Here is a 24864-nt window from a genome sequence, read left to right as displayed (position 1 = left end):
GCCGTTCGCACTTTCCTGCTTTAATGCCCTTTCATTCGCGCGCCACCCATCGGTTCGTGCACAGCACGGGGCAGTATTCGAACGCTGTACAAACAGTAACACACGCGCGGTTTTCATTCCTCTCCGGTTCGCGGCGAGTTTCGCGAACACGCGGCAGTCGCGCCGCGGCAAGACAAAACCGAACCACACGGGGGAACGTTCGCGCGCCCGCGCCACAAAACTTTCGATCTCGTTGTGACCCCAAATTTTGACGGTTTCCTGTTCCTTCCCGCAGTAGAAAGTGTGGATGCCTGTGCTGTGGGAGATGTGTGTGTTTGCGCGTTTGCATCTTTGAAACCTCTTGAAACACGCCGTCCAGCTGTGAATGTGAAAGAAAGGTTACGTGAAGAGGATTGTTCGTGCAAAGAAAAGTCCCTTTTTCCAACTGTTTGTGTATGTGTGTGGGAAACAAAAGTCCAGCAAAAAGTTACCGTGCATAATGCAAATGACGAGTTGATAAAAACGGTGAGAACTGCACACAGTGGATTGCAAAAGTTGCGTCTTAGTAGGCGCGACGTCTTAAGTAAAAACAGAGTGCACGAGCGGGCAACACCGTCACACACACAATCGACCGTCGTCGGCAGGTTTTAGTGCACGTGTTAGTGAAGAAAAAGGAACAAGAGACGCACGATCTTTAATGCCATCCCCCCCAGCCCCAAGCAAACAGCGCGCGATGAGGCGAAGATTTTGAGGTCAAGATTGAGAGCATCTTCATCTCGCTCCACAGAGCTGCGATCGCGATGTTGTGTTTCGCGGCGGCGTTCACGATCGTGGTGTGCGTCAGCCGTGTGGAGCCGCTGTGCTACACAGCTGTGCCGTTGTTTTGTTTGTTTATTGCAGCACCCGTTGGTGGAGGACAGAGAGAGAGAGTAAAAAGGGGTGGTTGTGGAAGCTGTGAAGGACAGCGGTCATCACCGCGACCGGGGAAGGAGAGATGATTCGGCAAGATTTTACACAGACCATCATGGGAAATATGAGCTTTTTGAAGTAAACCTGCGCGTGTGGATGCTGCGAGGAAACGACCAAAATGATTTTAAATCATTTTTTTGCATAACTTCTGTTACGAGCTCTCGCTGACAGACACGCTGCAATCGGAAGAAAGTTTCCACTAAAGCTAATTAAAATGCACTCCACCTCAGTGATAACATCATTCGAGAGCAATAATTTACCCCACCCGAATCAGACGAAGCTTTTTTAAAAACGTGGACACTGTCGTGTCTCTTATCGTGTACCGTGTGTATCGATATCACACAGAAAACTCCCCGCTTCATTTGTTTACTCAGCTGGAACTGCTCCAGAAGACGGACGACCTCACGACATTACGTCGTCGACGGGTTCCGCCTTTGGGGGACTGATCGGTGACGAGTGTTTGTTAGCTCGCCTCCGTTTGCCTTTCACTTGTAGTAGTGCCTCAGAACCGCGATCGTGGCTAGGTGGAATTTATTAGGTCGTACAAAAAGCTCAGTGTAAATCTAACGAATTTGCTTGAATTATTATGGGTATTGCAAAAAAAGTAAAGTTGTCCTTTCGGAACCAACACCTTGTAGACATGTGTTTGAAGAAAATGATTTATGATTTTTAATTAAATTCCAAAACTATTATTAAATCATATTATTTGTTTGTTTCAAATGTAAAAAATATAACTTTGGCAATCAAACACGGTCGTGGGTTTATACCGTTCGTACCTCAATAGTGCACAACATAATCAGAACGCTAGTTTACATAGTTTGATACTTTTTGGGTTCGATATAATTAAAAAAGGCGATTTTACAAAGATCTTTCACTCATGTAACACCCAACTAAGAAAAAAAGGAAGCGAAAGAACATACCACTTCTTAACTAGACATGGGTGGAATAGGCAAAAATAGGGAAAAGGCTGGGTTCCTAGTTTTCCGGATAATTGCTATCATTTTCAGAGTCACCTTCCGAAGGTAGGTGCAATCGAAACCGATGAGAATCGCCCGGAATCGTTCAGAATCAACCGAAGCCATTGGAATCGTTGGAATTTTCGGACGACGAAAACATTGAAACTATCAGTGTTGTAGAATTCTTTGAAATTTGGACTATTTCCATAATTTCCCCAGGATACCAGACAATTCTGTAAGTATTTGAACGATTCTGAACGATGTTGGACGGTTCTAGACGGAGCGGGCGATTCCGTTTCTCTGGAGTCGGAATCGAAATCATTCTATCTGAGTGTCTGGAATCGGTTTGCTCAAGAGAATTAATCGCTATTCTCAATACATTGGATAGTTTGTAATGAATTTGATTTTTTCTTTCAAATTGATGTTCTTCATTGCACTTCAATCTCCCCAATCAAAATCCCAACGTAGTTTAAAATACCAATACCTGAAAGGATCAATCTCCTTAACCCCCAGAAAGGACACTGAGTTTACTTTATACTTTCGATGAAACAGACTCTAGTAATACCATTCGGTTAGGTCATTCGTAAGTAATGGCATTCGGCAAGGTTCGGCCTAAAAAATTACGTTTTGCAATTTAATTTACATGGATCCACTACGTGAAGGGAGCGTTTAATGTTTATTAATGTATTATTTAAGAGCTCTGTAGTAACTTTTTCGAGCCAAATTGTGTTTACAATGCACAATAATAAACGGACAGAACGTTTATACATCGTTATGATTGAACGCATTCCAAACACGCGAAGTAACCTCTGCTGTCGCTATACCAGACTATTCTATATTGCACTTCTTCAGATTAGAACCTGAACAAGGTTTAATCAATTATTAAAATTCAGAAATTGTGTAGCTGTGCTAAATATTAAATCATCATGTAAGAGCATCTTTCAAGTATCGTTCATCTATTGTTACAGGCTACGAGAAATTTAAAAAGTTTAATAGAACATTCTTCGTCTTCTTCGGCACAACCAACCGATGTCGATAAAGGCCTCTGTAATACTAGTGGGCTTGACTTTCAATTACTTATTGATTTACCCATAGCAGGTTAGTCAGTCCTACGTATGGGGCCACGGTCCATTCGGGGCCTGAACCCATGGCGGGCATGTTGTTCAGTCGTACGAGTAGACGTTATAAACAATATAGATGTCATGAATAGCTAACTAACACAAACATTTGCTATAAACCACACGCACCAAAAAACCATCACAACTTCTTCATCTACCTAAAATTTATACATTTTTCTCCCCTCGCGGTGTATTATGACCCCAAACTGCACTCGATCTTTAGCTAGTTTCATTTCCCCTTCTCCCCCAATGTTCCTTCCTCCTCTCTCTCTCTCTGTTCATGTTACTTTTATTCCGCACCCAACGCGTTCTCTCATATTGCGCGCCGAATAGAAATGTGAGACATAATGGTGCACCCTGCCACCCCAAAAGGTAAACGACGTTGTTGAGTTTTATGTAACAAACATTAGATCTCTATGCCCACTACCTCACAACCCTGCCCTCCCCCTGGTGGGAGCAAAGAATGATAACACGGTTGCACACTCTGTTTAAACCATGCCCTACGGTACACGGTTCACCATTGGCGCCGGGGATTTTCGGTCACGTTGGAAGTGAAGTTGGTGTTGAAGTGCTGTGCCTCGCATTACGTTCCGGGGTTTATGTTTTTTTTGTTTTGTTTTTGGTTGGTTTGTTTGCAGTGATTGATTGAAACGTGTTGATAATTGAGGGGAGGCTATAATTTGCACCTTTCTGGAGGGCCGGTGCCCTAGATCGTGGCGGTGGATTGTGCGATAAGTCACAAACATTATTAACACAATCGCGGCTTAAGCACCGGGGAAGACCGTGCGAAAAAGGAGACAGGCGCGCTGACATTTGACCCGTTGCCCTTGAAATTATTAAAAGGCAATTTTCGGGCAGATGGATAGTGTCTGGAATGGCTGGAATGAGGGTAACTGACCAAATTGCAAAACAAAACAGAACGTAAAACAGGTTAATTTAGGCATCATTTCGTGTTGGGTCAGCGTTATCTTAAAGATTACAGTGCTGGTCTAAATAGATAAAATTTGATAAATAGATAAAGCAGCTTTAGTACAGCATAATTTCAAGCTAAAATAACTAATAATCCCTTTGTTATTTATCTCTACTTTCCCCAAAAGGTGTAACGTGCCATCCAGGTTTGCTTGAGACTTTTCCCGTTCAACTCTCCCATCGACCGGACGCGCGTAGCTATGAACATCGCTCGAACTCGCAAGCCCATTTATCAACCGCTGGCACAGAACGATTTCGGTGGAAGCAGTGATTCCGAGCCGGGTGATCCCGGTGACAGTGACGGGGATCGGGAGGCAGCACCTACCACCGGTAGTCGCCGGTGGTTGCGGTCAGCACGTGGTGTTATTGTGGACATGGATGGTGGTCGTGGTGGTGTTGAAGGAAAGATGAAAATTGATATGTACCAGGTAAGTGACAACTAGGCATGTAAGGTAAAATGGGATCATGGGTTGAGCGTTGACAGATCGTGTGACGGAGATCTACCTGTGCGATGATCCGGTGGTGAATTGAAGCTTAACGACTTGATTTGTCAAGGGGGTATGCAAACCAATGTGCGATCTTAAGTTACTCGAGAATAGGTTTGTAGTTTAAAGTCAGCAAGATCATGACTCCCTTTCTGCGTGTACTGCCTAGCCGTCTGGCCAAAATTATTGGGGATATATTTTCTACATCTCGAGTACAATCTTCTTCGTTATTTCTGTACAGATGGATCCTGTGCCAGAAGAATGACATAATCAAAAATCTTTTAAACGCTTTATAAAACTCTATATAATAGTGAAGTACAACATTTAGATGGTAGAAGTCATCTCTGGCAATTTTTCTCATTTTCAAAAAATAGCATCTTCTGTTCTCAACCTTGAAATATTAGTAGTTTTAGTTAAGATCATTTACTTAGTGCCTTAGGTGGTATAAACAAAAACATCCAATATATAAGCGGTTTCAACCATTGTGATCTCCTGATCTCCTGAGGTGAGTTGAATCCCTATTTTCAAAACTAAATTTGACCAAGGTGCCTGAAATTCTATATGACTCCATCCAGAGTTATATACCATCTACTAAATCTTCGATGATAGATGTTTATAGCATCAGAATATGACAAGAATTGGATGTAAGTCAAACCTGATGGAGGCTCTTTTGGTCCCAATGCGGATGGCTCAGATGGTCATCTTTAGTACCACTTTAAATGGGAGACAATCAAACAAGACTAATGAGTCCATGAGTCTTATTTACTTATAAATCTTGCTGAGAGAGCAATACCTCTTCTAGGTTCTAGATGTGTGGGTGTTCATTTAAATTACGTTATGATGTTGATCTACATGCTCTTTTCCGCTTATAAACAACATAAAATATGAAGGTCAATGATTAAACATTCAAAATGGAGGATACAATTATGGAACCAAAACAGATACCTGTGCATCTTACGTGTGCTATAGACATTGAGTCACGGCGCATCTATTCTAGAGATTCCAGAAGCTATCCTCAGACTATCAACAGCAATATAAAGCTGAACCTTCAAAGAAAGGTATCTATTTTCACTATGTTTTTCAATTACTTTTCTTATGCTTCGTGAATTCTTCATAATAACCTGTCAAACCATTCAAAGATATACCCAGTCGATTTTTGCTATCCTCCGACCACTTTCCATCGAATGTCAATAAACCCACACGTGTAGGAGTAGCTTTGCTCGAAACAGTCGCCTTCGTGTTATGTTGATGGTCCTTTTTTCTTTCGCCACAACTAATACAATTGATAATATACAGCTAATTTACACACGCAAGTAGAGCTGCCAATGTAAACTGAACAATTAACCACTGAATGAGGTTGTAATTAAAGCACGCGGTAAGCAACGGTGTGCAATCATACAACCTCAACCGATGGTAGTACATCAAACTGCACTCCAATTTCGCATGTAGTTCCGTTTGAGCCAACAGTAGTGGGCTCTGTTTGCAATTATCGTGCCCTCCCTTTAGCCCAACTTTTCACACCCATTATCTGGTTGGGTAGGTATAGTTTTTTTTGCGCTTGTTCCTCACACTTACCACACTGTATCTTGCTACGCAAAGAGTGGTATCTATGCAAAAGCGAACCTAACCTTGCATTGTTAACAGACAGTGCCGTCCCCTTACAAGCGAAAGAACAACCACCAGCTGATAGCATAGCAAATGTGGGTCGAGCTTTGAGCTGGTGAACAAGTTGTTTCTACTGCACTTGTTTCTTTCTACTCTTTGTCCGCGCCCTCCGCTCATGTACAACGACAGGCATGTAGGAAGATTGATTGTTCTGCTCGGCCCTTTGCTGGGCGAATCTTTACCATTTCTGCTTGTGAAGGGGATCGCTTGTTCTGACGCTGATGCTCCAGTCATCGTTCGCGAGCAGCGGAACATCGTTGTTTGCTGGCCTAGAAGAACAATCGTTGACCCGGCTGGACGGCGTGAGACATTTACCATCCATTAACGCATCCACCGTCCACCGTCATCTTCTACGATGCTGCTATCTGTTGTTCGAATCTCGCACTGGCTCATATTCCCCGCTTATGTGTTCAGTGTATCGGACAATTAACGACTGCTCGCTGTCTCAGAAAACGGTTTTAATCGTTCGTTTGCGGCTCAATTGGCTTCATCCTGATTAGGCAGGCGGAGAATCACACACACACACGCCATTGCCGCGGCTTCATGTGGGCCGATTTGTGCTGAGATGGCTGTCATTTATCCAGCATATCAGTACCAGCAGCAGCATATATGCATCTGTTTATGGCAGGCGCATGCAACATGAAAGAGCCTCCGAAGCTGATGGGGGGAAAAGAGTCACGGGAATAATAGGTTTAATTGCGTTCGCGGCAGCAAAGTAGCAGCAAGACCAGGAAGAGAAACAACACATGCTGTGACTGCAGTCAGATGCAACGGTTACGGTTCGGAAGGCCCCACGTTCGCTAAGAAATCTCGGGGTCGGGGACGGACCTGCCAGTGACTTAACCTTGACGAGGGGGAGGAAAGTGAAAGGTAATGCGCGTGTTTGAGGGGAGCACAGCGGAGACTGAGCAAGCGAGAGATAGAGAGAGGAATGAAAGCCGACACCGAAATCACAATGTTTATCCACTTTGTTCGGCCACTTTCTATCAACGCACCGCGTCGTGTCGGCTACGGGCGTGTTGTATTTCCTGCTCCTTGGCTTCAAGAGATTACTTCGCTCGGGCGGCAAACGGCAACAAGTCGTCGGTTGTTGTTTACAGTGTTACAGCCAAGAAGCATCCAGCAATGGTTCGGGAGCGAGCGTGGCTAAAAGCCGGCTAGTGTTTGCTCCCCGTTGCTAGGGCAGCAACAAGAGGATGCTCTGCAAAGAGAGGGTTTCTCGCGAAGGGGTGGATGTTTCTCGCTATAAAGCAGTTATCGAGCAGTTTCAAATACAACGCGTTCACTGTAGGCTGTATCGGTAGTTGAAACTGGGCAAGTTGTTGATGCAAAAAATAAGAAAAAAGAACTTGTTTTAAATTCATCACATTCGCGTATATTGCATTGATGTACAAGGATTGCTCTTAGTAATATTCTGGAAGGATTCCATTTTAGTAATCTTCATCAAAATTATCATATTGTGATGTCTTCAACTCATTTTGAAAGGAAACATAAATAAACAGTGACAAATATCAACTGTTCGAATAAGATCGAATATTAAATTTAATTGAAATTGCGCATGCTCATCATAAACAATCAATTTTACCTAATTTTTTTTTTACAGTCAAACTTTACTATCAGAGTATGAAACTATATGCGTTTTAAAGCACTGGGAAGTGGACGGTTAATTAGAGTCATGTCAAGATTTTGAAATGTCACAACAGATGTCATGCGTTCGATTCGAGTTAGAATCTTGATGCAAAATAATTGCAATACTTGTGTTTATTGGATTATTGAACCATTGAAATACGTTTATTTGAGCAGTTGTAATAATTGTTTATAAATTTAAATGAACTAAAAGTGTGTACAAGCAATAAAAAATATATAAAAATACAAACATATGCAAAAAATATTGCCATATTTTTAATATAATAAAAGTGCAAGCTGACTCGTACTTATTACTCAAGTTATACCACAAACGTAAGCTTCCAAAGTATGTTACACAATTTAAATGATGTAGTAACGTGAACTGTTGATCGAAAGATATGTATAACAATGTGACACCGAATGGTCGTGGTAAATAGTTGCATTACACTAAAAAAATGGTTGAATCTTGTGAGAAATTTTCGGGTTTGTTGTACCAACAGAAGCGAAAGGAAGTAACGAGGCCAAATGCAAGAAGGCAAGAAGTGTTGTAAATACGAAAACAAACCGCCTCATCTTCAAATTGAACCTTTAAATCGAAACTGGAAAAACGAAACCAGTTCATTATAAAGGCTTACTTTTTTGTAGTGGCGAAAGTAAACCTTTATTTGCCGCAATTTCATCATTATGCAAAGGCTAATGGGTTCGACCGATATGATAGGAAGCAAATCAAATGCCCCATTGGGGTACGGAAGCGGAGCAGCGGGTAGAAAGTGAGTTACGCTGAAATTTTCCCAACCAATCGACAATACAAAAAAAAACCAACATTGAACAACATCGGCTGGAAAAATATCACCATAATGAGTTTTTGATTTTAGAAAATCATCTCATCATGGTATAAAGTTACAGCAGCATCCACCAATACCTTTTTGGTGGACTGAAACCAATTCGATATTCAATTCGAGCAGTTTCGCCGAGAGAGAGCCACAACGAGCAACTAAAAGCCAACCCCTCCATCGTGTGGTTGTGCTGTTTTCTCGCCTGCTGTTTGTCTCTCGGTGAGTATGGTCGGTGCAGAGCGCAACGCGATCGCACCCGACTGCACGTTGGTGGCGGGCAGCTCGAACGAAACGGTTTCAATTTTCGCGTAACGTTCGTTGCGTACGGTCGAGTCCCCGTGGTTTAGTGAGCAGACGTAGAGACGCGCGTCCACTTTTGGCGTGTGTCCACAGTGTCCACCGGGTCTCGGGTCTCGGTTTTAGGTGTTGCGTGAAGGTGCGTACTATGCGTGTTTGTGTGCGTAAGAGCGCGGGCCTCCAAAAAAGGCGAAAGTGTAAAGGCAAGAACGTGCGGAACACAGCTCCCAAACATAACATTCCTCCCTTCTGTTGGGGAGGTCTTTGGATTTTGTGTTTTTTTCGGTGCCAAGCTGTGAAAGGGTTTAGTGACAGACGCAAGCATTAATGCCGCCTGTGTATACACCGTTCTTGGGCGTTTCGTGTGTAAATTTATGCGATCAACACAGCACATCATTGCAGCCCCGTGTGACCAGTAGAAAAGCGTCATCAACCGTGTGACAGTGTCGAAAGCGTGTGATGCGGTAAACAAATCCATACCAATATGGGCTTATGTGTACTGTTTGGACGTGTGTTTTTGTGTATTACAGATCACATTTGAGATCAGTTTGCGTGGATATGAGTAAATAGTGGCCGTGGTACTTTCCGAGTGTTTAATAATTAGAAATAATAACAGACGCCACGAAATCTAAGGCATTTCCGTGGTTTGTTTAATTCTATGAATTTCTATAATTGCTGGAGATAACAACTGCATCTTTTAGAGCAATCAACTGTTGCTCTTTTTGCTATCGAAGCCCATCAGGTGCATTATTCTAGCACATCCCGTCAATTTGTGCGATCCGTTGAGTTGTTTAATTTGTGCAAACCTGCGTTTGATGTTTGTAAGCTTTCTCCAAACACATCGGCCACACAGAAGCCGCTCCCCTACACTTACATCGTGGCGTTAAATGGCCACTCCGGACCTTTGGCTCCAGTGTGCACCTTTTGTGTGCAAGAGCCCAAGCCCAAGAGCGACTACCATGCAAACTAACAAAACAACAAAAAAACGAAGGCAAATTAAATAACCGCTACGTTGTGTTAGTGTACGGTGGATGCACACGGCAAACGCGGCCATATCATGATCATCGTTTCACGCTCTTCCTGTTTGGGCTAACCTAGCCCGGTATGCAAGCGGTAATGCATCATCTTTTTTTTGGTTTGTTTTGTGTTGAGTAATTGTGAGTGTGTGTGTGCGAGTTATTTTATTACAAACCCGCGTCGTTCTCCTGGGTGGCTTTGCGCCAAGAACAACGCACACGACCACCACCCTCACCAGCACGTGGCTGGAATATGGGTTGGCGTATTTTGATTTACGCCAAAGTGCAACATGTGCATACAAAATGTAGCTGCATTCCAGCGGGCTCGAGGTTGGATGGAAATTGTTAAATTATTGCTACTGCTCAAACACACACAACACACCCATCCCTGAGCGCTTTCTACGCTCAGTAAATCTTTTTTACGCTTTTAATTTATTATATTATTTTAATTTATTTCACTTACAATGTAATCTCCCGCCATGGGTGTGTGTTGGTTTTTTATTAATTTTATTGTGCTTACTTCAGTCGACGCACTCTACTTGTTCGCCAATATCAGGGGCAATTACACGGAAAGAATTCCGTTGAATTGCTGATAACGCGTCAGGGTTATTAGTGTACATCACGCGGTGTCATAAAACACCACTTTTACTGTCACCTGTCGGCACTTAATCTGGGAGCTAATCGTAGATAATGCCAGCCAGTGATAATGCCATCCCGATACTCTTAGTAACTGCCAACCGATAGACATTGAAAAGGGGAGACATGATTTACTGAAGTGTGTGGGACTTGTTGAGGAATGTAAATCCGCCGTGACATTACACGACCCACAACAACTACACTCAAAGTTGCCATTTCGTAATGCTGTTTCTATCTCGAAGTCAATTTACGTCACATCTACGTGTACGAAGGTACTGGAAGTTGAAGAAACATTAGCAAAAAACAGAGCCTCCAAGAACTGCCTCTCGGACAGGTAACTCCGTCCTAAGATGCTTCGCTCACAGAAGAATCGTGATGTTAATTTTACCGATTGAATCTCCAAAACCGGTTTCGGAACTTGATCAATGTCGTGTTTTTTTGTTGTTGTTGTTGTTGTTGCTGTTTGTTCGATGAAGGCAAACGTTCGCTTTTGGAGGCTGCGCGTTTGTGTATCCCCACGCGAGACAGCGCTCCTCCAATGGAACGCCTTCGAAGAGCTCTGAGCTCCATGCCTGACTTAATGAAGTAGGTGTGTGTTTTGTGTGTGTTTGTTTTTTTGCATGCTTATTTCAAATACCAAGGTTTTCCAGTCCCTGCAGTAGGTCTGTAGGTCTAAAAAGCTCCGCCAACAATCCAACTGGGAGAAAGAGAGAGATGAGCGGTGTATTTCCCACCGAGTACGACACCAAGATTCTCATCCATGTGAAATGTTTTGAGCCTGTCGCTGTGACGAAGTATTGCGAACAATACTGCAAAACTTCACCTAAAGCTCGGCACCATCATCATCATTATTATCTTTACACGATCACAGTGCTGTTAGATCGAGTTCTTCCCCTTTCGGTTGCTTATCATTGTCCGGTCCGGTTTCGTGGAATCTTGCCAACCATTACAGGCTAGTGTCAATCAGTTCTGTACGGTCACGGTGCCCTTACAGTTGATTGCCAGTTTGCTGGTTTGCAAGTTGACCCACGGATACCGGCGGGGGGTCATCGTTAAGTGATAGATCTAGTTACTCTCGCGCACGAACATTAGCAGTTCTTTGTGAGCGTGTGCGGGACATTCGTGTCTTCGAGATGTGCAACGATGGTGGTGACAGTGTGATGATCGAAGCCTACGCGACGAAGACCTATTGCCTATTTCAAGATGAGAAATAGTTCAATCGTACGATTGCTGTGAAGAAAAAGGGGTGAAAGTCTATGTCTTTTGATATTGGTAAGGAATAGGGACAGGTGGGGCTTGATGGGCCCTTTGTTCTTAGGTTTTTTGGTAGGAGCTAGTTTTAGTAACTTTTTCATGTTTGGATTTGGATTCAATAATAATCATTACATATTTAAATATTTAACAAGCGTATGATTGTTTCCATATTTTAAGCTTATACAACTCTTGTTGTATTAAAGCAATTATTCACTATACTTTGACACATTCAATTCAGCATGAAGAATGCTGATATCTATTTTGGACCTCTTACATTACGCATTGAACTCTAATTGTTCACATAAGTGAATGAAATGTTGAATGGCAAAAGGTATTCAGCATTATAAATAATGTTAACGATCTAATTATGGCATTTTCCATATTTTCATTATTAAAAGGTTTATGCTGAAACATTGTTTGCGAAATTGCATAGATCTAATCGTATCGAATAAAGTTTTTGTTCTATACTGAAATGACCATAATAACAATAATAATCTTATAAAGGGGGTTTCAAAGATTTTTTGGTTGTTTCCCGAAAGTTGTTGGTTGCTTTTCATATATTCCCACGAGTTTTTGGACGTTTTGCAGAATCTATGGAATACGATGAATAAATCATGAAACGAGCCCAAAACAATATGGAAACCAACCAATAAATCGTGGGAAACCCTGTGAGGTTGAATCGAATGTAAACACACAACATAATTTAATCTTATCATCAACTTCATCATCATCATCATGATGTACTCTTGTACTACAACAAAAACACAATTATTTGTCTAGCACGGGCATAGTGCCCCAATCTCCCGTAGCGTAATATTATTCAGCAAACGTCATACTATCTACGGTACGGCACGGTTAGAGTATTGCATTTAAAACCATCTTCTTATTATTAGGTGCACTGCGTTTAGTTTCTTGTGTAGTGTAGCATTACAATTCGCCCCTTGAAATGAGGGCGATAATTTACATTCGCTGCGCTTTGTATGCCCCGCCTTTTACGCCGACAATCAATTTGATTTGATTTGTAATCAAGATTTCTATTCCAAACACGTGCTGAACAAGCTTTTCTGAGGCAGCAAAAATTGATTAATTGTAAACCCACCACAGTGGGTTGCTTTTTCTACCGACTTACAACAAAGAAGATGACAACAAGTAGTGCCAATTGCCAGTGCAAAATTCATCAAACCGAAGCCATCGAGAAGCGGCTTTTTCTTTGCAAAGCTGCAGCTCAAACCATTGTAAGGTTTCGGGCTTTTGGGTGGGACATGCGAGATGAATTCTGGAACAGAGTTGCTTCAATAAAATTCGAACAAAAGGCTCACAAAATCAATTTAAAACATTCTTTCACCGCAAGCGAATCGCCTCCCCCGGTCGAGAGAAGCTCTAAGATGAAACGTTTTCTGAAACGCCATCCATCTCCTCCCAAAAAACGGTTCGAACGGCCCCAGTAACGCTTGACTGATCTGGTGGTGTTTTAATTTAACAACTCCCAGAGCGAAGATTGAAATGTTGCTCTCCCTCGCTCGTTCACTGTCCCCATGATGGCCCGGTACGTTTTTATCGATGGTAAACATTGTTTAATCCTTTCATCCTGCCCCCGGCCATGGTGGAGGTGTGTAAAGCGTCACACTATATAAATAATGTATAAAGCTTTGGATGCACGAAATGCACGCCACACCGAGCACAGCCAGCAAACATTGTCAGCGAAGGCACCGCCGACGATGACGATGACAACACCACCACCACCTCCACCAGCGTGTGATAAGTGGCAGTTTAACGACACAGGATCTTGGAGGACACAGGAGAGACAGTAATGCCTTAAGGTCAAGACGGCACACACATGGCTGTGCACTGTGGGAACGTATACGTGAGATCCTTCAGGATGTCATCCCGAGCGACTAGGAGTAGTTCCTGCCAGCCAAGACGGCTTCATGAAAAATGCAAACGTGCATCCCCGAGTGCATCCTGACGGTGCAATTCTCCTTCGTGTGAAGTGTGCTCCCATGTGCTCCACTGCCCCGGTTGGTGGCCGGTTTGGGGCATTGGGTTGGGCGAGCAGCGAGTGTAAGCGGAACTCGGTGTGTACTTACAAGCAAGAGATGCCACTTACTCTGCTTAGATGAACGACCAGATTGTTTCCGCCGCGTTTAACCTACCCGCCGAGACACACCGAGACGCTGTTGTAATGGCATAGCTCGAGTGCCGAGACTACGCTACGCTTGGCTTGCCATTGGGATTTGGAGTAGTCTTTAAAGAATGAGCCGAGTTCTGGTGAGACTTTAAGTGGAGGAATCCACTGCCGCACAGTGTACGATGGGTTAATTAATGTTAATCGAACTGAGAACGCACACACACTCGCAGCAAGATGATGGATTAGTGAAAGTCCACAGGCATTGCATTGGGATGGGCAGAAGAAAATGCCTATAGAAAATATCTCCGCATGACCAGCTCTGCTCGTACGAACATACTCACTCACCAACCGTTCCGGGAAGCGGATGACCGAACCGAACCTTTTCGCTGGTAACTGGTCCATGACGCGGGACACATCATCGGCCTCGGCTCTCCCCGGAGGGTGACAAATCGGTCAATCAAATTGGATAAGTTTTAGATGAACCTTAATTAGAGCGAATCGTTACGAATCATTGGACGGGGTGCGAGATCTCGCTGCGCTGGCAAGATTGTAGATTTCTTTTCCCTGTGCAACCTAACGACAACGGCTGTGTGTGTGTGGACCATGAATTTTGAATGTGGCATGTGTGATGCATATATAGGCAGACGATTTAAGGCACAATTTTTCTGCCCACCCAGCCGGGACGTAATAACGATGTGTAACAAGATGATGCGACAAAGCGCATCCTATCATTCAAATAAATGGTTGGTTTACTGTGTTGCCTGCATGCAAGGTGTAGGTGTAATGTTCGCAAAAAGGATGAACATTAAACCACCCGTTTAGCCTGCATTGTGCTGCAGCAGCAGCAAGCGTGAAGAATAGGTTGCTAATTCGCAGCTCGCGATTTCGTTTTCGTTGTGGCACGTTCACACCGGAACCGCTCGACACTTTTCAAGCTCGACAGCCTGTCCGTCAGACACTGTCAGCTAGTGATGCTTTTAAGTGGTAATTTAAGTACACACCGAACACACAGGAAGGAAGACGGCAAAACGATTTGATCACCCAGCCACATGGGAGTTCCGGGATTTTCGATCCAGTCACAACGGTCACAAGCCGTTCAACAGCAGGCTGTTGGAAAGTGGAGATTTTTTACGGAAAGGGAAAACATTAAATTGATCGTTTAGATTGGTTTTGATTAGACAAGCCACACGACTAGGAAATCAATTCCGTAGGCCACCAATTTGGGCTATTTTAAGAACCCTTTTGGGGCTTATAGATTGAAACATTGTTCAAAGATTGATGCTTTTATTAGGAGGTTTTCGATCAATACGTTTTATTTAGGTTTATTTTAATAGATTTGATCTTTGAACCTCTAAACGCCCCTTTGTTGTGGAAAGGGTGATGTGGAGGAATATCTTCTTTAAACAATTGAGATGTAATGGGTGAAGATAAGCTTTAAGAACCAAACGATATGCAATTAAGTACCAAGGTTAGAGAGATTTCTTATAAAACTAGACCTATTACTAGGGACAGTTTTAGCCATACATCTTACTACTTTCGAAGAATACGCTATCTATTCCACCTCTGCTTCCGCATTTCATAACACAAATACGGCTCGTGATCGTTTCGCGAATCCTTTATTTAATTTGACTCTTTGGAGGATCTCTAGATCCGAACAGAGTGAGCAGTTCTGGAATCTCAGGAGTGGTCTTGTGAAATTCAAATCCTTAATTACTTCCTTCGTAGCTAAAACTTTGGTAATGCGGTAACTTAAGCTTGATTAGCTTACATAAGACGGATATGATCACGCGGACCAAAGATGCAGAATATAATGCAGATGCAGAATCAATTGCTAGATGTATCTACCGTATCTATAACTATATGTTTGGAAAGCAATCTGTCTTTAAAGCTACATTACACTTTTGACAAGTCTTATTATAGCTGTAATAATTTCTGATCGTCACGGTTTGTTGGACTCCAGAAAGGACGAATTTTTGAAGATTCGTGACTCTATCAAAGCGGGTAAATTGTCCTGATGTATAAAACTTAAATAATATATTGATATATTTGAATTAGATTCATGAATTAGAGTGTAATTTTATACTACGGTTTTCTTATATTATTTCATATGATCCGTAATCTCTTATAGAATAATGACTGGTTCTGGAAAATCCTTAAAGTTGCCCCGTTTCCCAGCAAATACTCTTCTCGATAGGCTCTTAAATTACGTCCTCAATTATACCCAGCATAAAGCATATGCTCTCCTTGTGCATTTAACCACCCGGTTACCTACAAAATCGAACACACCCTTATAATTCGACATTATTGAACGGCTAGCCACGGTATGACCGCTTTTGTTCAGCAATTAGCGAGATACGAGATACTGGCTGCTTCTACCATCTCCACCACATCTCTGTAAACTGTTATCAAGCGTGTTTGCGGGCAGGTAAAACATGCTGGTTTAATTGAACCTCGTGTACACATTTGTTGGAAGAGGCAAGAGGAACTACATCCGCACGATAAAAAAACCCCACACTGCGACTCACACGCAAGACGCACCAAATATCTTCCAACGCAATGGAAAGAAAAATAGTCTGCTCGGTGAATCGACAGAAGTACAAATTATTTTCTCGATCGTTTATTTGTCTGGCGGAAGACTTACTTTAAAGTATTTCGGTTCGAAAAAATGTGAATTCTACTTCCATACGATTATATCACCTTCCAAAGTGGTGGAGTGTTCCACCTTTTATCTGGGTGGAACACTTTCGGGCGATGAACAGTGTTTGTTCAGATGGGTGGTAACACTTGCAAACGGAGCTCTGCGTATTGCGTGGCAAGAACAACAGTATCGTGACATGTAAAAGCTTCTCTGGTTGGAGAAGTTTTTTGGAGTTCTATCGGGTCTTACACGAGCATGGATTTGTAGTTTAGTCGCTGCAAGAGTGCCGACGTGTGATCGAAGTGAGATTTTATAAGCTTAATGTTCCTGTACCTCGTTAGTGTAGTATCGTTGTAAACTGTTTACTAAAGATCGTGGACACTAAGCAGTGTGACTTGGGTGTGAGAACGAGACGAAGGAGAGCCCTTCAAAATGGCAGCATCCACTGGCAACAGCATCGAGATCGGACATTCGGATCAGGTAATTGTGCACTATTGATTTTCCTACATAAAAAAAGCATCTAAGAGTCTCATAAGCGTCTTATAAGAGGGTAAAAGTAGCCCGTGTAAGGTAGTAAATAAATCAATTTCGTTCCACTGCAAATCAGAGTCGCACAAAGGCGGTGTTACTCGAATCCACTTTTCCACATGCACGATCGCGCGGTTGTTGATCGCTTCTTGGACACCTTTTCGTCGCCTTGCGTCATAACTTTTTTTTTGCAATTGCATAATAGAACAAACAGCTCCCTCTCTCTCTCCGTCCCGCTCTGTCCTTTGCTCTCTTTACTTAAACACACACATACATAAACCCTCCAAATGGTCGCGTGTTGCGTAGTGAGCGAAATTGTAAATACGCAATCAATCCGTAAAGTCTTTAGCGCGCGGGCTGGCATGTTCGCTTACCATCCGCGTTCAGGTTCGGAATTTCCTTGCACGGCATCAGAGTCGCCGTGTGCGCTGATCGTAATACACCACCACCACCACCACTTCATCCCATACTTCAATCCCCATTGGCCATCGCCACTCGGTCTGGCTGGTGGTCAACGATCTTTTCGCCACTGCGTTTCATGAACAAATATTTTGGTTTTTCGGGTTTTCTTTCCAGATGGTAATGCATATATTTGTGGAGTGTACAGCCAAGGCTATTACGTGCCAGGGTACCGTGCATTACTCCAGCGCGAAACGAAATGGGGCCAGGCTCGATGTGCCTGGCGTACTAATTGAAGCGATCTAAACCCCCGCGACGCAACAAATTTGGGTCGCAATGCACTGGCGGACAACACGCGGCGTTAGCCTTCCGTGCACAGTACACTTTCCGGATCGGATTCACTTTCCCTTTCCACGAGACGCGCAGCGGCCACACCGACCGTGCAGGGTTCGGAAGTTCGAACGGTTATGAAACGGTGTTCGTGGACAGGTTTTTCGTGACCGGTTGTGTGTGTTTGCACGACGCAGGCTTACGTCGCCGGTGTTCGTTGCGTTAAGGGCAGTGGAAAGAAAACCACGGCTCAGTCCGTTAGGACCATCAAACCGGAGGAAGTTACTACCTTGGAATGATGTGATAGCAACAGGGGACCTGCAGACGGGATGTACATGACCATCCACGATCATCTCCAATTAGCTATGGGAGCTATGCCTAATCGGGTGCCTCTTCCAAAGATCATCATATCCGATTGGGCTAATGAAACGCAAGGGGTTTCCCTTTTCTTAATTGGTGTTTGCACTGTTTGCGATAACATTGTTTCAACAAACACCTCCTTCTTTATCGGACTAGATAAGGAAAGGCATGAAAAAGAAGCGCTCGTGTTTGGTGTCGTTTAATAACCGGGCCGGATTGTTGCCCGACAAAGGACGTGACGAAAGCTGCCCAAAGAGGCAATTCGAAGGTGTGAAAGATTATGATGGATGTGTAATTTTTGGCGATTCATCATGAGATTCGTTATGTGGCTTGGTGGTGTTGTAATTTAAGATTGAAACAACAGATGGAAGCACTGATTAAAACTGATTGTTGCCTAAATAGGTTGGAATTGATGAACTGCGTTCAACGCTTCAAACTATGCAACATGTGAAAGATAAAGTAGTTTGCAGTAGTTAATCCAATAGGACCATAGTAGTGAGTGGAGACCATAGTATAGGAACAGAGCTATTGGATTAGATAAGAAGATTAAATCTTATACAGAGCAATATGCATTATCCAAGAATATCTTATTTATAAGATCCTTGAGACTATCACAGTTTGATTCATGTTCTAGAAACGACTGCGTAAACAGTTAAACAATTAAGAATCCGCTGCATAATCCAGGTTCTCATATCAATGGAGTATCTTTATTTCCATATTTTGGAGGAGATACCAAGCCTGAAGGACCTGAAATTTGAACATTCTTATTAATTTTTTCTTTAAGGATTTGTACAATTTACCCTTGCCCACTTACAGATGCCAAGTGTATCTTTGTTCCAAAAGCTTCTTGAACACCGTTGAGAGGAAATATCCGTGTGTTATTCATGGTATTGATAGCTTGAAACATCTGGATTGATGATACGATTGCAATAAATAGCTCATCATCATCTTCAGCACTAGTTATCGCCAATACGGTATGGCTTTGAGATTTTGAGTATAGAAACTTCATCTATCTAGTTTCAACACAATAGTATAGTTACTTTGGACCCTTAATCCCTTAAAGGTCTCTCTGGATCTTTGGACCTTGTATCCTTAATGCAAACACGAGACTGTGACTTTGTAACATCGATAATATTGAAATGTTTTGTATAGTGATATAATGGTTGTCAGTATTATCATGTCAATACTTTAATAATTTTAGTAATCCGCCCGTACCGGTGAACACTCGAACGTACGAGTTCACTGGTACAACTGATTGTGATTTATTTTTTGGCTATTACTAGACCTAAATGAAACCTGATGTACATACATCATTCAAAAACCTTTAAGAAGCAATGTACTGAAAGTCTCTATAAAAATATATATTTAAAAAAATATTGAAGAACCTTGTTGGAGATGTTACTGCCGATCTAGACATGTTTTATTTAGAATCTAGTCTTAGCCAATTACCGACACAATACACATTCGTATTAAACTAAATTTCAATGCAGGTGTTTGGAACTTCAACACATATCCATACAGCGTAAGAATCCACAATGGCCAATACAAAACAGGGCAAAGAATAGCTGAAAGAAGTCTTAGAAAAACAGTTTAAAATGTGACTGACATGGAATTAGTGAAGCATTGGACAGTCTTGTATACCCGTTCCTTAATCCTTCAATCGTCATCGTGCAGTTCGCCTTTAGGGTTTTAAGTAATTGGGTTACAGTACCTAGCTAATGCTCTTCTTTGCTGGTGCTACACGTTTAAAGAAGGCTTTGAGTAAAGCGGACACATAGTGGAATATCGTCTCTTGCAATATCGTGACATTGATATCGTGACAGCCGTTGTCTCCGTATTTTGTTATCCAAAAAGTCTTCACATTTTCCTTTCCAGTTGTGTTGAGTTTGTAATATGGTAGACTCGATCGTACACAGATCTCCTACATAAGACTGTGTCCTTTCTCAAGAAACACAATTGTACTAATGCATCATCGCCATTGCCACCCCTTCACAGGAACTCGTTGGCTCTGGCAAGCGGAACCTTCGCCGATATCTTCTCCTCGGTACGTTGGCCGTCATCCTTACCGTCGTTGCCGTCGCACTCGTGGTCGTCCTCACCGCTAGCAATGAGGAAGAAAGCGGTCCCGAGACGGCCCCCATCGTGCGTGAAGGTGAACCGATCACGCTGGATGACTTCCTGCAGGGGCGACTGTCAGCGAGCGGCTTTACCGGCACCTGGACCGCCAATGGGAAAATCATATTCCGCGACGACTTCGGCACGGTGATGGTGTACGATCCGGAGGACAACGACACAAAAACACTGCTCGGAGTGGCGAACGAGGAGCAGCTGCAGGGTTTCAAGTTTGACCTGTCGCCCGACGGCAAGTATCTGCTGGTAGCGCGCGGCTACAGCAAGATCTTCCGGCACAGCTACCTGGCGATCTACGATATTGTGGATATGGCGACGAAGCAGGTCATTCCGATTAATGTCGGTGGACAGAGGGTATGTTTTATGAGTTGTCCAGAGTAAAAAACAAACTCTCGTTTTACCTAATAGCTTTCTACTTTGCATCTAGCGTGCCCTCAATCTCGTTGAATGGAGCCCCGTCGGCCACTCGTTCGTGTTCGTGTACCAGAACAACCTCTACTACCGCGAAACGCCGACCTCGCCCGAGATCCAGATCACCACCGATGGTAGCCCGAGCGTGTACAACGGCATCCCGGACTGGGTGTACGAGGAGGAAGTGTTCTCGACCAACATTGCCACCTGGTTCTCGCCGGACGGCAAGCGCATCGCGTTCATACGCTTCAACGACACGGAAACGCCACTGATGAAGATCCCAATCTATGGGCCACCGGGCAACCCGGACTATCAGTATCCACGCGAGCTGACGCTGCACTACCCGAAGGTGGGCACCAAAAACCCGGAGGTGCATCTGTTCCAGTACGATCTGACCGGGCGGAAGTTGGCGGAGATTGAGCCACCGGTTGAGCTGGTGAATCAGCAGCGCGATCACATCATTACGAGCGTTGGCTGGACGAAGGAACGGCTCGTGACGATCTGGATGAATCGTGTGCAGAACCATGCCATTATCAAGTCATGCCTGCCCGAGTCTGGCCAGTGTATGACGGTGCACGAGATTAAGGAAGAGTCCGGATGGTTGGATCTATTTAGTGCGCCGGTGTTTAATGGGGATGGAACACAGTTCCTGGTGATCTCGTCCCAGGCCCAGGGTACTGCCGGTGGATTTAAGCACGTGACGATGATCTCCACGACGGAACGGTCGGCCGTCCCGGTGACTAGCGGTACGTTTGTCGTGCAGGAGATTCTACGCTGGGATGCGGAGAGCAATCTGATCTTTTACACGGCCAACACGCCCAACGAATCACACGTGCTGCATGTGTACGCGATCGAGGGCCGACCGAATGCTCCCGCCGGGCAGTGCTTGACGTGCGACACAGAGGTGAGCGCAAAGCAGAGCTTCTTCAATGCGCAGATGAGCCCGAACGGCGGTAACTACTTGGTGCTGGAAGCACGCGGCCCCAACATTCCCTGGACGCACGTGTATCGGTGGAGCGTTGCTGAGAAGGGTAAGGGAGGTCGTTTGGCTTTGGAAATTGAGACATGAGACAATGTCAACTAACATCTCCTTCCCCTTTTGCAGTTGTGCAGCTGAAGCTGATGAAGATCTGGGAATCGAACGATCATCTGGAGCGTGCGCTCAAGGGGAAAGCGATCCCACGCGTCGAAATACACGAGCTGGATCTTGGCAATGGGTTTACCGCGAAGGCGATGCTGCTCATTCCACCCGGCACCAACACCTCCAGCAGTGCGGTCAAGCATCCGATGCTGGTGGACGTGTACGGTGGGCCCAACTCGGCCAACGTCGTCGGCACCTGGTCGATCGGTTGGGGCACCCATCTCGCCTCGAACCGGTCCGTGGTGTACGCGAAGATTGATGGCCGCGGCAGTGGACTGCGCGGCGATCGGCTCATGTACCAGATCTACCGTAAGCTCGGTACGGTCGAGGTACAGGATCAGATTACCGGCGCTCGCAAGCTAGCCGAACAGCTGCCGTTTGTCGATCCGCAGCGTATCGCTATCTGGGGCTGGAGTTACGGTGGTTACGCATCGGCCATGGCACTAGCGCAGGATACGCAGCACGTCTTCCAGTGTGCCGTGTCGGTGGCGCCGGTAACGGATTGGCTGTTTTACGATTCGATCTACACCGAACGGTACATGGGCCTGCCGACGCTCACCGACAACCGGGCCGGGTATGAAACGTCACGACTGACGGCACTGCACGAGCGGTTCCGCAATCGGACGTACCTGCTGGTGCACGGTACGTACGATGACAACGTCCACTACCAGCAGGCGATGCAGCTGGCCCGGGCGCTCGAAACGCACGACATCATGTTCAAGCAGGTGGTAAGTAATTGATTCGATTTTCTTCTGCCTGTAAGCCCAGCATCTAACAGCTTTCTCACCCTATAATGTCTGCAGAGCTACCCGGACGAGGATCACAGTCTGGCTGGTGTGCGGCCCCATCTTTACCATACGCTTGGTAAATTCTTCAGCGAGTGCTTAAAGCTAAACTAAAGCTCTGCTCTGTACTGTGTTCGCATTCCAAAACCCGCACCCGGTCGGTACTTTTCGCGCTCCTCGGTTTGCTTCTTTGCAGTGATTTTGGAGGGTGCGATGAGATTCGCCTATATACAGCACAAACGATCCCTGTACATACTATAAGGTAAGACTAACTCGGAAGAAGCCAGGAGGGGTGTTTGTGAAGCAAGAGACAAGGTCCTCCACAAAAGCGAAGTGGAGCATTTGATGTCTATAATGTGGAGTGGAGAAAAGGAGGCAAAACAGGGGACAACGGCATTTGTTGTGAGAACAGATTTTAAAACACTATATGTACATAGAAGGAGAGAGCAGGAAAGAAGGAAAAGGGAAGAATGGGATAGAAACAGAAGTACAACGTGTTTGTAAAACACTAGTCAAAGGAACGTATTATCCCGTCGGTCGGTTCGTTATACACTTGTGGTTATGCAGGAGAGAGAGAGAGAGAGCTAGGAACGGTTCTTAAAACACACACGCACATCACGTGCACAGATACATATTGGTAGGGAATTTAAGTGTAACAGCAATCCAGTAGTAGCTGAACTCGACTGCCACCGCGCAGTAGTGGGTAGAGAGTACGAAGAGGAGGTATTCGATGAACGGGATAGGAAATATAAATGTTTTGTTTAAAACTATCTCCTTGCTGGATGGTTAGTCCAATTGCTTGCTCCAAGATATCCGAAACAATAAGAAAGTTTAATTTACAATCATTTTACGTCATCATGATTCACACCTTCAACTTTTCTTCAAAATCAGAGTGATCTTCAACAGATAGTAGGGACTGATCGACGCATAGACCTTACAAGATGGACATCGAGACACAGGGGATCCGTATTTATCAAAGAATATGGCTTTACTGTTGAGATTGAGTAGACAGAGAATTACTGGAGGATATAAAGATCATGCTTAATGTGATTTCTAATCAATTTTTGAGTTTTGAGATCGATTACGCTGGATAGAAGATCACTTGGTGCAAACATTGTAGTTTACAAATATCATATGCTGAAATTTTGGGAAACTTTTGAAGGACTAAGAACTCGGAGGGCTAAGAACTCGGAAGTGTCTGCTAACTCTGGACCAAATTGATATGGCAAGATAGCTATGATATGTTATCACATTTTCCATGATCTCCATAATATCCTCCAGTAAGGTTCTTCATAACATATCATAGATATCTTGCCATATCTAAATGTTAGTTATCTAAAAGTATAGATAGGGAGACCAAAGAAGCCCGTTAATGTGGTTTCTTCGCAGGATTCATCAACCGAGTCTCGGGGTTTAAACTAATAGTTAAGGGAAACACGCGTTGCTATTCCTTATACCTGTTATCATCTTGCCATATCAGTTTGGGCCACAGCACATCCCTTCTATCCTAGTGGACGGCCAAATAGAGCTTTATGGACATCGAAAGCATCGTTGTAGAAGGGCATTCTGTGGCGCGTATGTGCGTTTGCTCAATGAAGGCATGTTAATGGAAGGATAGACCAAATCGACATCTGTCACTAGAAGAACGAAGTAGTAATAAGAAGATACTGATAAATTCATTAGTAAGAGATTAAGCTGGAAGACTCAGAGTACCAAGCATGCAAGAGCTGGTGAGGAATCTGTCCTGAAATAGATCCTTTTCTTCAAAAGTAACTATAACTGTACTTCCAAATTACACATTCTGCACATAGTTTGTTTGTTTTTATTCATCGTTATTCTCTTTATTTACACACACATCTATAATGGTTTACCATGCTCGTTGTTTGCGCCAACCACACACACACAAACCACACTCAACGTAGAGCCATTGAGTTCTCGCGTTTCGCTGTGTTTGTTTTGCTGTTGTTCTGTCTGTGCTTTGTCTTCTCTCTCTGTCTCTTCTCTTCACGATACTTCTCGTCACCCTTTTGTTCTCTGTTTCAATTTAGCTTACTTAAGATTTTGTTTTTTTGTTTTGTTTCGTAATTTAGGATTCTTTAATTTCAATCATTAATAGATATAATTCTGTAGTGTTTTCTTTTTTTAATTTAATTTGTAGTAAATGTGTTATGGATTGCAGTAAGATTTTCCATATTTTGTTTCACCTAC

The 24864-nt window shown here is 43.8% G+C and overlaps 1 protein-coding gene across 7 annotated transcripts; it reads left to right on the top strand.

The window, feature by feature from the left end:
• Positions 1–50: 50 nt before the first annotated feature.
• LOC120900306 (prolyl endopeptidase FAP) lies at positions 51–23426 on the top strand. Of its 7 annotated transcripts, none has more exons than XM_040307113.1 (6): positions 51–504; positions 4120–4419; positions 20185–20673; positions 20747–21761; positions 21836–22599; positions 22675–23426. In XM_040307113.1, exons 2-6 carry the CDS (start codon positions 4192–4194, stop codon positions 22768–22770), a joined length of 2592 nt encoding a protein of 863 aa, XP_040163047.1. In that variant the 5' UTR covers positions 51–504; positions 4120–4191; the 3' UTR covers positions 22771–23426. The 7 variants fall into 7 exon arrangements, with proteins under 7 accessions (XP_040163047.1, XP_040163049.1, XP_040163048.1 ...); XM_040307115.1 differs by lacking the exon at positions 51–504 and adding an exon at positions 1971–2139; XM_040307114.1 differs by lacking the exon at positions 51–504 and adding an exon at positions 3350–3394.
• The last annotated feature ends 1438 nt before the right edge of the window (positions 23427–24864 follow it).

Source organism: Anopheles arabiensis, chromosome 3 (genome assembly GCF_016920715.1).
Source record: "Anopheles arabiensis isolate DONGOLA chromosome 3, AaraD3, whole genome shotgun sequence".
NCBI classification, from domain to species: Eukaryota; Metazoa; Arthropoda; class Insecta; order Diptera; family Culicidae; genus Anopheles; species Anopheles arabiensis.
Note: the sequence above shows the minus strand (reverse complement) of the source record. Positions and strands in the feature narration are given on the sequence as shown.

Bases quoted from the DNA above. Each gene is read 5' to 3' on its own strand.
- LOC120900306 (XM_040307113.1), top strand. From the start codon at position 4,192: ATGAACATCGCTCGAACTCGCAAGCCCATTTATCAACCGCTGGCACAG. The intron at 4,420-20,184 runs GTAAGTGACAAC...ACCCCTTCACAG, and splicing joins TGAAAATTGATATGTACCAG to GAACTCGTTGGCTCTGGCAA. The intron at 22,600-22,674 runs GTAAGTAATTGA...TAATGTCTGCAG, and splicing joins ACATCATGTTCAAGCAGGTG to AGCTACCCGGACGAGGATCA.